The sequence below is a fragment of the Triturus cristatus genome, chromosome 10, assembly GCF_964204655.1.
Source record: "Triturus cristatus chromosome 10, aTriCri1.1, whole genome shotgun sequence".
In the NCBI taxonomy this organism is placed as follows: domain Eukaryota; kingdom Metazoa; phylum Chordata; class Amphibia; order Caudata; family Salamandridae; genus Triturus; species Triturus cristatus.
In genome coordinates this window covers 334,933,342-334,947,073 of record NC_140593.1, presented here as the reverse complement: position 1 = coordinate 334,947,073, position 13,732 = coordinate 334,933,342, and the positions used below count along the sequence as shown (strand labels likewise).

At 44.3% G+C, this 13,732-nt stretch overlaps 1 protein-coding gene across 1 annotated transcript in view; it reads left to right on the top strand.

The window, feature by feature from the left end:
- Nucleotides 1-13,732, top strand: part of CNTNAP2 (contactin associated protein 2) — a 2,761,105-nt gene that overhangs the window by 2,719,694 nt on the left and 27,679 nt on the right. The window contains exon 23 of the mRNA XM_085631546.1: nucleotides 4,129-4,200. Within this exon, the coding sequence (XP_085487672.1) occupies nucleotides 4,129-4,200 (72 nt within the window). The remainder of the gene's footprint in view (nucleotides 1-4,128; nucleotides 4,201-13,732) is intronic.

Genomic DNA, 13,732 nt, shown 5'->3' with positions numbered 1-13,732 from the left:
ATGATCAGGGCGGTCTTGGTGCTGTGGTTGATGCTGAACCCAGATTAGAAGGCATACAGCAGCTTGTTTCTTTCCAGGTGTTTGCTAAAATGGTGGTTGATGGCCTTCTTAAGAACTTTGGCACGGAAGGGGAGCAGAGAGTCTGGTTAGAATTATGGTGTACTTGCGCCAATGCATGGGCAGAACACTGAACACCAAGCCTTGTAACTTTGTAAATGCCCCCAAAATTGTGCATTGTTTTCTCTGAGGATGGGAAGGGGAACGAGTCCCCTCAAAAACATGGAGCAGATGTAGGCCAAAAGGTTTCTCAATGGGGGGAAATGACTTTCCAGTGGAGAACATTATGAAAAAATGCACATTTGCACAGCAGGCACTATTTCCCCAGTGCCTAATTCACGCTTTGTAGAATTATGCTCTGAGAGAATGCGAGCCTGATATGACATTCCCAGGAGACATGTGACAGTCCCTGAAAAACTGTATCTGGTGCAACTTCCCAGGCATTCTACTGGGAATGTTTGCAAATACCCAAAAATAGTAAGCCTGCACACATTTGAAGGAGTACTTTTATGGTGCAATAAACTATTTTTGTGAATTGCCCCCATAAGTCTGAGGGAATCTGGGCACTATGAGAAGCCGTGTTCTATGTTTGACTCAGAAAACAGTACTGTTGTAAACAGGCACTATTCACATTGTGAGCATTATTTATTTTCCAACTTTTTTTTGTTTACTTCATGCCTTCTCTGTGGTGTGGCGAGTGGCACAAAATTACAGATTCAAGGTGATGATGACTCCTTGAGCACCACGCCAGGGTAAAAGTAGAGGTGGGATGCCAGATGATTGCGGGTGAAATCACCAGTGGATCTCCAATAACATGGACTGTTACAAAGACCACTGGTTTTGTATCACTGTGTGTTTTTTATTTATCACTTTCCTGTACATGAGCATAATACCACGCATAAGCTTCAAGAACACGTCCCGAAGAAAGCCACTACTTGTCTTTTGAGGGTAATAGGCTGAAACATGTCGACCCACTATTGACATCACCTTCAAGCAGGTTGAATTCCTTCTTGTTCTAGCTTGGTTTTTAATCCTGGGCCAGAGACACACTAATAAAGTCTTTTGCGGACCCTGGAGCTAGTTGAAGACATCACATTTTCATTTATTTTACTCTGCTTCTCTCACCCCACATCTTCCTAAAACATCCCAGAGCTCCTCCCTCTCAGAGGTTTCCCCATGCGTGGAGGTTACCCTATGATGAAGCATGCCACCTTTAGGTGGGTGAGGGAAACCGTCCTTTAAAAAGGACACTGAACCATTACTAGGTCTTGTTCTGTTTGTTGTAGACCATGGGGTTCCTTTTTTTGTGGTCAATAAAACCCTTTTCCCAGTGCCTAATCTACGCACTGTAGAATTATGCCCTGAGGGAATGCGAGCCTGACATGACATTCCCAGGAGACATTTGACAGTCCCTGGAAATCTGTACCCGGTGCAAATTTTCATGTATACTACTGGGTATGTTTGTGAATACCAAACAATAGTAAACCTGCACTCATGTGAAGGAGTACCTTTACGGGTGCGATACACTACTTTATTTTTGTGACTTGCCCCCATAAGTCTGATTGAATGCGGGCACTGTGACAAGTAGTGTTCTATGTCTGATTTAGAAAACAGCACTTTCGTACATAGACACTATTCACACTACAAGCATTGTTTGTTTCCAACAGTTTTTTTTTTGTTTACATCATAACTGTAAAAAGTGGCTCGGCTAAAAACGCTATTTTCCGTGTTGACTGCTGATTTTAAAATTTGAAAAGTGTTGATGATAAATGTATCATTCCTTTTCTTTTGTACTCTTGTAATTCCTAAGCAGTGCATTACTATTTGGGCAGTGCAGTGAATGTAGTCCAAAAGACCCATAGCGCCTGGAAAGCGTCATAGGCGCAGAGACGTCCAAAACTGCAATCAATTTTAACAGACTCGTTACGTAGTTAAGAAGATAAATCAAGCTTAAAACTGCTTTCTCGTAAAAGTACTCCAGCTGTGCTGAGACGGCGGTGGAATGACACTAAAGTACAGTAGCCGTAATTCACATCAGAAATGGACGTTATTACACGCCACGGCCCATCGTAAATAATGACCTGATTTTCTCGCCAGGACATATAATTGAAGCTCTCTGGGTACTCTCAGAACTGGCTCAGGGGGGACACATCATTATCAGCCAGAGCTCAGCGTCTTGACATCAGTCAGAGAAGACGAAGACAATTCCAAGGCTGTGTGTTTCCTGGCTCAGAGCTCCGAGTGTGTCTGTTTTTAGCAGGATCAGAACACTGAGAGATATTGCTTCAAAAAACTTGATCTTAAAATGGAGTTACGGGGTAGCCATGTTTTGACAGTCTTTCCATTGACTTAGGTTTTTACCAAGAATTTCCCTTGATTAAATTGTCTAGCTCCTCATTTTCCAACAGTCCAGCACTAGAAACAGGCTAAATGCCAGTATTAGATAAATATGTCGAAACAAGCGCTGATTAGCCTGTCTGCATTTTAATTGTTGATCGCACACCCCAAATGTTGTCAGTGAGTAATGAGCATGTCGTGTGTAATGGATGGATGTATCATCGCACAGTGATCATAGAGGTTTGCCTCCTAGTTTTTGCATTTAGCCAGTCTACAAATGCGATTTTTTCAAAGGATCCCTACATTGGTACATGAGAGATTACTATTACATGTCACCCTCACCATGCACACACTCTCTGTATTGGCACAATTCTGTAGGTAAGCACAGTTTAAATGCTGTCATCTGGCAAAAGGAGATTTTTCACCGTACAATAAGTTTCAGTCCAGTTACAAGGTTTATGGATGTTCATTGGTACCACTGCTCGCTGCTGCTTGGGTTCTATTGGCTCTGTCTGCCAGAATTACAAGTGATATCGGACCGATCAAGCAAGCGCTTCAGAGGCTAATGTCATTTTGAAGCTAGTCTGCTGATGTTCATAAGGTAGAAAGAGAGGTGACTAGAAAATAAGATAAAACATTCTAGAGAACTTGATCCATAAATGTATTGTTCCTAGATGACTCGTACAATATTTTTGTTTGGGGAGAGCAAGAGAGTAGTGGAAGAGGAGTCGAGAATTGGGAAAGGGGCAATGACGAAAGGGAGAATTAAGACATACAGTGGGGAGGAAGAAGAACTACACAGAAGATTTAAAATGTGAAACAGGAAATTGAAGGAGAGATCATTGGGTGAACAGCAAGAAATGGTTAGATGCCCCAATGGAGACAAAATAATATTTGCACTCAGATAAGGCTGTTATGTACCTTGGGCACCTCCACCTGTCACTTTTTTTGCTCACCTCCATACTGTGCAATGTGAAGGGTATTGTCTGTCTTTATGGACAGGTACATGCACCAGTCCATACCATACCAAGACACAATTTTTCCTCAGATAAGCAAAATACACTTATTAGTTTTACTTCATTTTCAGTTTGTTTCCAGGAATCCAGAGAGTCTTTTACTGTTGTGTGTACATGCTTTGCACATGTTCAAGACATTTTCATAGCATGACCAATCCATTCTTATTGGCTGCCAGCAACATGAGACGCCCCTATTAGCCTCTTTGTAGGTCTACTGATCATGCTTTTCCCAGAATCCTTACAATGTCAATGACATCCAAGCACTATCAAAGAAGGGAGTGCTGGTGTTCCCCGCTAACCATAATAGTGGAGATGTGGTCTGCGATGGAAAGTGGAACTTACCAAGTGGCTTTGCCAGGATGGGTAGCCAGGGATGAGCAGTCAAGACTGTATATGGTTTACCTGAGGGAGAATGACTAACCCCTCGTGCCTTATTTGTTCAAGGTGGGTGGGGTGCAGATTTAGCAGTGTTGTGAATCAGTCTCAGGAAAAGATCATTGAATAGATCTTGGTACTAGTGACCTTCCAGTTTCTAGCTCCATTACTCCAATCTACAGATAGAGATATATGTGCACTTAAAAACAAAGTAGAGTAAATATATGATAACAAAAATCAGGGTGAATGAACATGCAACTCATTGCCATGTCTCGCCCAAAATACCATATAATTCTACCATACGCTATGAGAGTAACTTCAATGTCCCATGTGCTTTTTGTAGCCAGTGCCAGCTTTCCAAACAATGAAGGACAAGTCCTGGATGGAGTCAACAGAAGCTCAGCCATTATTGGAGGTAAGAAAAGCTAAATGCACCTTTTCTTGGAGGGTTGCTATTTTGATGTGGTTGGGTATTGTTATGTTAGACGAGTTAATACAATCTAGGGGCAAGTAAACCTTTGAATGAATTTTTGGAATATGCCTGTGGGGTCTTGCTAAAATACTGTAGATATGTGCCATGACCGTTGAATGATTCCTGGTCACTTTCAGGAGTGATATGGCCTTGATCGGCAAGTAGTAAAAGAGCGACAGGAGAAGCAAAATAGCAGCATCTTCCACCATTTGCTTTGGATACACGGTGCACCCTTTTACCTGCCACCACTGCCCTCAAAGACTGTCTTGGAAAATAATTTAAAAAAAAGGCTTTCCGTGGCATCACTAAGACGCTATTGCTGCTGGGCTCAGCTCCACTCTCGTATTCAATTTGATTGACCACATGAATGTGGTCTAAAACATGGCAATTCACCATTCAGCTGACACATATTGATTGACCGTGTTGCAGGTTTCTCAACCTCTTGTGATTTCCTTATCAGAGATAAAGCTAACTGTGTGGCTACCTTTTTTTTTTTATCAATTTGGTACCAGTCACTTTGGAGTATAAAAATGCTGCGTTTTGATTGCGCAGGTTACCGTTGCAAAAGCAAACAAGGGCCCCAATATTGCCACTGCATCCTTCATCAATTAGACAGTCTTTTCTAAAAGATATGAATTTTCCCACATGTCCACATTGCATCCTCTTGGTCACAATTTCTCCAACTGCAAGTGGAGGCCCTATGACGATTCCCTCGTCTGCATAGTGTCTGGTATACGCATTGGTACACCGTATGTGCACTTTCTTTGTTTCAACGTAATTGGAAGACATCTGACTCTTAATGTAATTTTTTTTGGCTAAAATCTCTATGACATGAATTTGTGAAGCCAATAAGTCTGGCTTTAATGTGCAAACACCATGCTGATGCTGTTTGCATGCATTACCACATTAAAACCAGACATGTTGGTTTTGCCAATGCCTTTTTTCTACTTTTTACATTTGCTGTGCTAGTGGAAGTGTCTAGCAACAAGACAGTTTATTATCCCCTGGTAACTTGCCAAGGAGTCCATATTCAGGGACCTCAACATAACGCTGCACCTCAAGGCACTACTTTAAAGTACCTTTAGGTGAAACTCAAAATCACATGCTACACAAATTCATTTGAGTTATTTTACTGTGCCAAGCAGTCTTTTTGTATTTGTTTTCCTTTCGAAGCTAATATGTAATGCAGAGTGCGAACCACTAAAGAGATCCGGCATTCTTCACCAGCTTCCGCGTTTCCTTTCTGCAAAGCAACATATGCTGCACCACTCTGCACTCAAAGAGGCAGGGAGCTGTATGTCTGAGGTTACGTAAAGCACAAATCTACCTAAAATGTAACCATGCGCTGTACTGAAGAGGGCTCCAATATAGGTAAAGAAGGAGTTACAGGAGAAGTAAAGGAGAAGTATGGGGGACGGGAGTGTGGCAGCCATAGGTTGACGGGGTACAGGTTTGGAGCAAGGATGAGATGGAGTGGATAAGTGAGGGTCAATATAGGAAATACCTTTATACTTGGAAGAACCTGTGCGGTGATTGGAGACCATGGCCCCCTCCCCAGACATGACCATAGCGAACGTCCTTCTTTGAGTAGACAAACTTAAGGTATCGGATCATCTCTTTTCTCCAGACCTACGGGTTTCATTGTATTTATTTGGATTCAGCCCCTCCTTTCTACCACAGGTCATGTATATAATTTGCAAACAGCACATTGGAGAACTGAGAGATGCATGGATACATCAAATGGCTGAGTATTGTAAAATAGGAATAAATGGGAAGACAACAACTTTTCAGGATAGTTGTGAACGTTAGTTCAGATCAGCCAGGGTCCTGCTTCCACCTTTTCTGGTACACAACTGATAGTACCAGGTTCAGGGTAAGCAGGACCCAGGGGCCTGAGGGGCCTATTTCACCCATATTTATATCATTCTTTTTTCAAATCCAGCTGGCTTCGAGGAGACCAATGTCTCTTGCTTGTATTTGGATCAATGCATGACATCCCTGCAATGCCACTGGAACCAGCATGTACTTTTATTGTCAGCCAATGGGTGGGTCACCCATTGGCTGACAATAAAAGTACATGACGAGCAACTGAACCATAAGGACTTCAGGCAGAAAAGAAATAACCAGATGAGGTGCAATCCAGGCATGCCCCAAAACCTGAAGACCCAAAGGTTGAGGTCTGTGATGACAGTGAAGATCAGCTGAAATGCGGCTCGAATTGCAATACCCTGAAATTAGCTGGGTAATATCTGCCCAATTTAAGTTGGCATTGAAAAGGCTGGCCCTGGAATACAGGTAAATTAGTTTCATGAATTATTTTAGGAACATTTAATGTACGCATTTGATATGTCTAACAAAATCTCTAAAATATGAAGTTTGATGGTTGAATTTACATTTTAAAAGGCGGAGGGGTGTGTTTATCTTTAGCTCATGTTAGGTGCCAATGGTATAACGAACACGAATTAGAGAGAATGTGGAAAAGGGGTGAAAAACGTTTGCATGTATTATTTGTATTGAAGGAAGCAAGTCTACAGCCATAAACGTGTATAGAACTCTTTATCCAAACAATAAGGGATGCTTTGACGTATTTAAATACTGCAAACATTGTAAATGTTTGTTATTGCATGTTTACATTTTTTAAATAAATTTGTAGGTTTCCCTTAGAGACCGCATTAGCTGTATTGTCGAAGATGTATTGTCTCGAATACATTGCAACATATGCATATACAAGGATTTGGGTCAGCCCCTTGCTCTTGATTGGGTGGCTTTCTTATTTATCTCATGTCCGTTCTTCTTATTCAATGGCTTTCCTCGTTGTAATGTCCTCCCTAGCCTGGGTGCCCACCAATGACTACACCTCACATGGTACTTAGTATTACACGTCTTTATTCGTCTGCATGTAACTGCAAACTCAGCATTCTAAACTAGCCTTCATTTCATTCCGCTTTAACATGTCACAGTTGTACGGAGTACATCAGGAGCCAAAAGGGTTCCATCATTTCTAATTCTCAAGACACTACACTCACTTCCTCACTATTCTTTGCTTGTTTCGTCTCTAGAGCATTTCACTCTTACTGTGTTCTGATTGGATGACTTGTGTCCTTCCACTGTTCGCATTCAGGAGCAATATTTTCTATTCTTCTACCACTCCATTGGCGTGCCAATATTTTTTGTTCAGTCTCTTGTGTGCTGCTTGCTCTCTCATTTTCTCTCCCATTCAGATTTCTGTGTTGCCCCTATCCCCCCACACTGATATGAGTGCTTCTACCACAGGCCAATTTTTTTGTGTGTTAAACCCATTGACCCCACTCCTCATTGCTTCTCCCCCCCTCCTTCCCTCAGCTCCTGCAGCATTGGCAAAAAGCATTAACAAAGCCAGTATGTCTACATAGTGTTTCTTAAGGGGTGAGACCTATTGGTTTTTGCCAAGGCTTCTTAGCTTTGTGGTTGTAATGATTCAATATTTTAGTAGAAAGGTAATTAAACGCTGTCTGGTTTGACTGGGTCTCTGTGGAGACATTTGTTTGATAAAAAAAGCATTAGTAAAGGCAATAAACCAAGCTTCTTAAGCTATCAGTATAACACCTGTAGTTATCGTTTCGACACACTGCAATCTTGAAACATAAAACAAATGTAGAATGGTGGATGTGACTCTTGTTTTGTTCCAGACACAATATTATTTATAAGCCATGGCCCTCATCCAAAGGACCCCAAGTCTGAGGGACAACTTTTAAACTTTTTCTTTTTGGGGTGTTTATAAAAGGTATGTGCCTGATTGGTGCCGATGACTTCTTACATGTAAAGGAAACAAGCAGAGGATGCGCATAAGACATATATCCTGAAAGCATTTCCAGAAGCCCAGAAATTAGAGACGGCTTAGGGAAAGGTCACAGGAGTAGCTTTCTATAGGCAGGATTAGACTGGCCACATGGGACACAGGGAATACCTCAAGTAGGCTGAGCTCCAGGGGACTGCTTTTAGGGGTGAATCGAATGATTTGATCACCAGATACCCAGCATGACAACCAGTTTTGAGGAAATACATACAAATTTATTTTAGACAAATATATAATTTAACCACTGGCCAAATATTCCTTGTGATGGTCAAATTCAGTAAGTACAAAATGAGGTTCGTGTGAGCATATTTTCTGTGGATGCATTTAGCTCCCAGTCCATCATTATCTACAGATTATGTGTCTAGTACTGGTGAAAAGAACAGCCATTGCAACCCCTATGATATAGTATTATAGATCTTGAAATAATTAAGTTTCACAAGTTTTGAGTGCAGTCAAGTAGATTTAATAGTAAAGTAATACTATTTACGGGGCCGGGTCCGTGGCCGTGACCGGCGCCAAGATTGCCACATCTGGGTGAGGCTCCGGTGGAGGCAGCCCTAATCTGCTTTCAACTGCCTCATAACCCGTCTTCCACACGCCGCATAAATAGCGGTGTGGTGAAAGAGATCCCGGTGATGATATGGGGCCAAAAGACTGGGGGGAACTGAGGCCCGGTCACCAGGCACAACTGGTGGAAACTGAGCGTCTCTGACGTAGCTTCGGAGGCCCGGCGGCGACTGGGACCCCGGCGAGCCTGAGGCTGGGATCACCCGATCCCATCGGGTGAAGCGCCGACTCCGTTTCATTTTCCCCCTCGGTCGATCCTGCTGGTGACTTTGGATGCCGCAGAGTGGGGGGGCAGCGTGGGAGGGAAGAGGTCCCCTCGCTGCCTGACTGCAGAGGCCTGCCAAAGATGTGTGCTGTGGAGGGTGGGCCCGGGCATGGGCTGACGCACATCTTCAGGGACGTGTCCAGCATGCTTCATGTTGCTGGGGGTGACGGAGGCCATGCCAAGTGGAGACTCCCTTGGCGATAAGCCCTGCGCATGGCACACCACGATTCGAGTGCGGTGTGGACTGTGAAGGAAGGAGCACGTCATGAGCATTAAGTAACGTTGGGCGGCCTGTACTCCCCCCTAGGGTGCATATGATGTACACATAGGTGTTCAGAGAAATGGGGGAGCTGCATGCAATATTTACCCGCTGATATAGCTTTGAGTTTGTGGACATTGCTATTGCAGCACCAGGCCAACTCCCTGTGTTAAGTCTAAGGAGTGCGCGCAGACCCTCCGGCTACCTGACATATCACATTATTCTTAAGTGTCCCGAGGTGGTTGCACAACACCTGGGAGCCACGAAGCCACATACACCATAAACTAAGCCTGGGCAGAGTTTGCGGATTTCTGCTAGGCGGAACTCCGCAAAGTGCAAAAAAATCCTCTGTCACGCTTTGCGGAGCTCCACAAGCGGCGGAGTGCTTTAGATAAATGCTGTTTTGTTGTGATTTTCAGTGCCAGATGCTTGTCCGCACTGCGCAATCATTGCTAATGGCACAATGCACAGCGCAAGCAGGCGCTGCTTCTTTTCTGCCACTCTAGTAGATTTTTACTTGAGCAGCAGCTTTCTCAATGCGGGCGGATAGTTTCTCAATGCCAGCGGTCGCAAGCATACGCAACCACTGGAAATGAGAAATCTGACTGCCCGCGTTGAGAAATCTCGCTGGGAGATTGATTTTCCATGCTCGCCAAATTTATGTTGATGATCACGAACAAGGAAAAATCTAGTCGGGAGGTGGATTTTCCTCGCTCGCGCTCGCCAACTTGACATTGACGAATGCGAGCGAGGAAAACAATTCCGCTACGCGATGCGAATTGGAGTTTTTCGGAACTCTGCGAGCTCCGCATAACACTGAGTGCGGAAAATTCTGTAAACTCCGCGAGCGGAGCACAGTTCACTGCCCAGGGTTGCCATAAACTGGTTACAGAGTGAACGGTGGAGAGGGGAGAGGGGATTAACTTCCTGATTTGGTCCATATTTGTGTAACCTGTGACCCGTCTCCCTCTTTCGGGGCTCATGTAATGCGCATGTAGGCACTTACAGGGCCACTTAGGTCACCAATCCACCTAGACAGCGGGGACAGTATCAACTTCACTATCAACATACCAAATCTTACCAACCCCCTCTGGACTCACGATATGGGCCATACAGACCCTAAACAACGCAGGCTGCCATTCAACCATTCTAAACCCCCAGAAGGCTGCGGAGCACATTCAGATATATAAACCTGCAGACAGAGGCATAGAAACTGCCTCTTTGAGCACTATGACAACCATAACGGCGGAACTTAAGGCTGGCTTCAGTGTCATGGATGCCCATTTCGAAGCACTGGCAGGCTGCATCAACAAATTAGGTAAACGCCTAGATAACCAGGGAGAGCGCTTAGAAGGGGCGGAAAAATAATATTTCGGACTTGGAAGATGCCTCCAACTCAATATTGAAGCGCATGGAAAAGGTGGAACAAATACTTAAACAGGTGGCCATAAAAAATGAGGCTTTTGAGGCAAGATCATGCCGCAATAATATACGTATTGCAGGTATTGCTGAAACCACAAACATGGGGTGCCCGGGGTATATGTGGAACAACTTTTTGTCAAAATCTTTGATCGCTCTAATTTCTCAACCACATTTGCTGTCGAAAAAGCACATCGCTCATTTTGCCTCAAGCCTCTGGAGGGTGCACCATTGTGCTTTGTCATAGCACACTTGATTAACTACAGGGACAGAGCTACTGCACTGTGATGGGGCTAGTTGGGGAACAGGGTCCACTCAGATACCAGGGTGCTACAATCTTACTGTTTCTCGACTTTACCCCTGCGGTACAATAGGTGAAAATGTAATGATGTAAAAAGCATGCCATGCTCTATCAAGCGCGCCTAAGAGTAGTGAATACCGGCTGCACCAAGATTATGGACACACCTGCAGACACTGTTGCATTCTGCAAGGAGATCCGAGCTGCATCCCCCTCAAGCCATTGGTCCTCATCTGGAAGCTCGGGAACAGATTAACTGGAGCGCTCCACCCCGGAAACCCGCGCCAGTGAGACGTGAAGATAACCGACACTGCGGGTCATTTGTCTCTTGCTTGAATGTATATCCTGGACACTGGCAATAAATAGAAGTTGTTATTTGCATTTGGTAGTTGACTGACCCATGTGGTTAGAAATCCGTTCATAAGGGCCGCGAAAGCTGGATCGCCGCAGTGCCCCCACGGTGATCACCCACTGTCTTCTTTTTGTATTGGGGAATTGTGTGTTAATTTGTATTGTTGAGTTACGGAAAAGAATTGCCAGATGCTATTTAATCTAGTATGGGATGGGGAAGGTTATGCAGGATTGTGTTAATATATGTTAGCAAGACAATTGCCATTAGTCACAAAATATTGTATTACACAGTACTGTTCGAAGACAGTTACACTATGCTATTAGCTAATTCACCTCACATAATAGACCATACATTGTATTTATGACGGCTAAAAGTTTAACACTATCTTCTATATCATTGAATATCCGGGGCATAAATAACCCACGTAAGGGCAAACAGGTGCTCTCCTACCTGAAAAGGCATGACATCAAACTCGCTTTTCTGCAGGAGACCCATCTATCCCCCCGAGGGGAGCAGGCCGTTGGTAAGCAGTGGGGCTCCCAGATATTTTTCATGCTATAACTCGTACTCCCAAGGTACCTGCATACTAATACATAGGAGTGTTCCATTTCTACAGCACGCACATTACGCTGACCCACATAGCCGCTATATACTGCTACAAGGCTCCCTGGCAGAAAAAAGTTACTACTACTCAACATATATGCCCCCAATATCGATGACCCTGACTTTTTCCCGGGTTCTGCTGGCCCACATGGACAGTTTTGAGACTGAACATGTCATAGTAGGGGGAGATCTCAACATGCCACACTGTCTATGGACAGATTCAACAAGTACACAGCCCACTGATAAACCCTGGGATAGGCGAGTGTTTTGATACATTACTGATATATACTCACTGCTGGACGCCTTTTGTACATGCCATCCACATACACCTGGCCATACATTCTACTCCTCCCCCACATGACATCTGGACTAGACTAGGCTACTGGTTAATGACGGCAGGTTCCCTCCTATGGGTTTCCAAAATCTAGGTCCTCCCCAGACCCTATCTGACCATAGCCATGTCCTCTTGAAATTAGAAATCCTGTACAGCTGACCGGCAGCATTTAGCTGGCATTTCCAGAAAAGCGCCTTGCAAGACCCTGTATTCCGCAACTAGCTACTCACCACCATTGACTAATATTTTGAAATCAACACTGGCACGGTGCTTACACAAGCCACCCTATGGGAGGCTTTCAAAGCATACATTCGCGGAATCTGCATCTCCAAACGCACAGGCATTCCATGGGACAAATACACTCAGCTACAACGAGGAGAGAACACACTTTACGATTTGCATCACAGGCCAGCAGTAGATAACATGACGCATCTGAAGCAGCGAACTGATCTGCTGGCGGAGTTTTGAGAACTAGAGGACAGATAGGTGGTATATTTGGACAAATGTGCCAGTGCCCATCGTTACGGGAGGGAGAATGGCCTGGACGAATGCTGAGCCAGCTACTGTTCTCAGACAAGCAACAAAACTACATAGCGGAGCACAGGAGAGACAATTACTGAGAAAGAGAATATTCTGAATGATTTTAAAAATTGCTACCAGGCTTTGTATAAAACGCGTTTGGTTGACAACTCACCTGGGATCACCTCGTAACTTGAAGAAATTGCAATGGTTTGGCTGGCGAATGGACAGCAGGAGGTTCTCAGTGAACCACTGACATTAGAAGAAGTGACATAAGCCACTTCAGCCCTGGACGGAGCCAAGGCCCCTGGGTTAGACGGGCTGACCACTGCTTTTTATAAAGCTTTTAACCAACAGATAGCCCCGAGACTCCTTGCAGCATACAATAAAGCTTTGATTACAGGCGAGCTACCGCTTACACTTCGAGAAGCGATCCTGACAGTACTGGTAAAACCAGGAAAAGACCCCAGCAGCTATATCTCCTATCGACCACTTTCCTTACTTAATCTAGATAACAAAATATTAGCTAAGGTGCTCGCCGTTAGGCTAGCTCTATTGATGAAGCAAATTATATCACCGGCCCAGTCCGGTTTCGTGCCGGACAGGTCGACCTCTTTAAACCTCCGAACCATATTTGCAGTACTTAATAAAGTATCCCCGACCACGCCAGCAGCTGCAAACTGGGCATAACCCCTCCTTTTCTTTCACTGATTATGCTTTCATACACTAAGCCCACGGCTCGCCTACGGGTGAATGGGGTACTAACAGTTCATTTTCCCATACACCGAGGCACTAGACAGGGGTGCCTGACGTCCCCTCTCCTTTTCATAGTGCCCTCTTGGAACAACACTCCCACCCGGGGCTACAATTAACTTACGGCCCTTTATTGCTTTCCCTATATGCAGATGACATTCTGTTATTAGTCAGGCATCCACTGGCCAACCTAACCCCACTCATGCAAGAAATAGCTGGATACGGAGAACTCTCAGGGCTTTGCATCAATTGGGCAAAATCTGAGTTATTC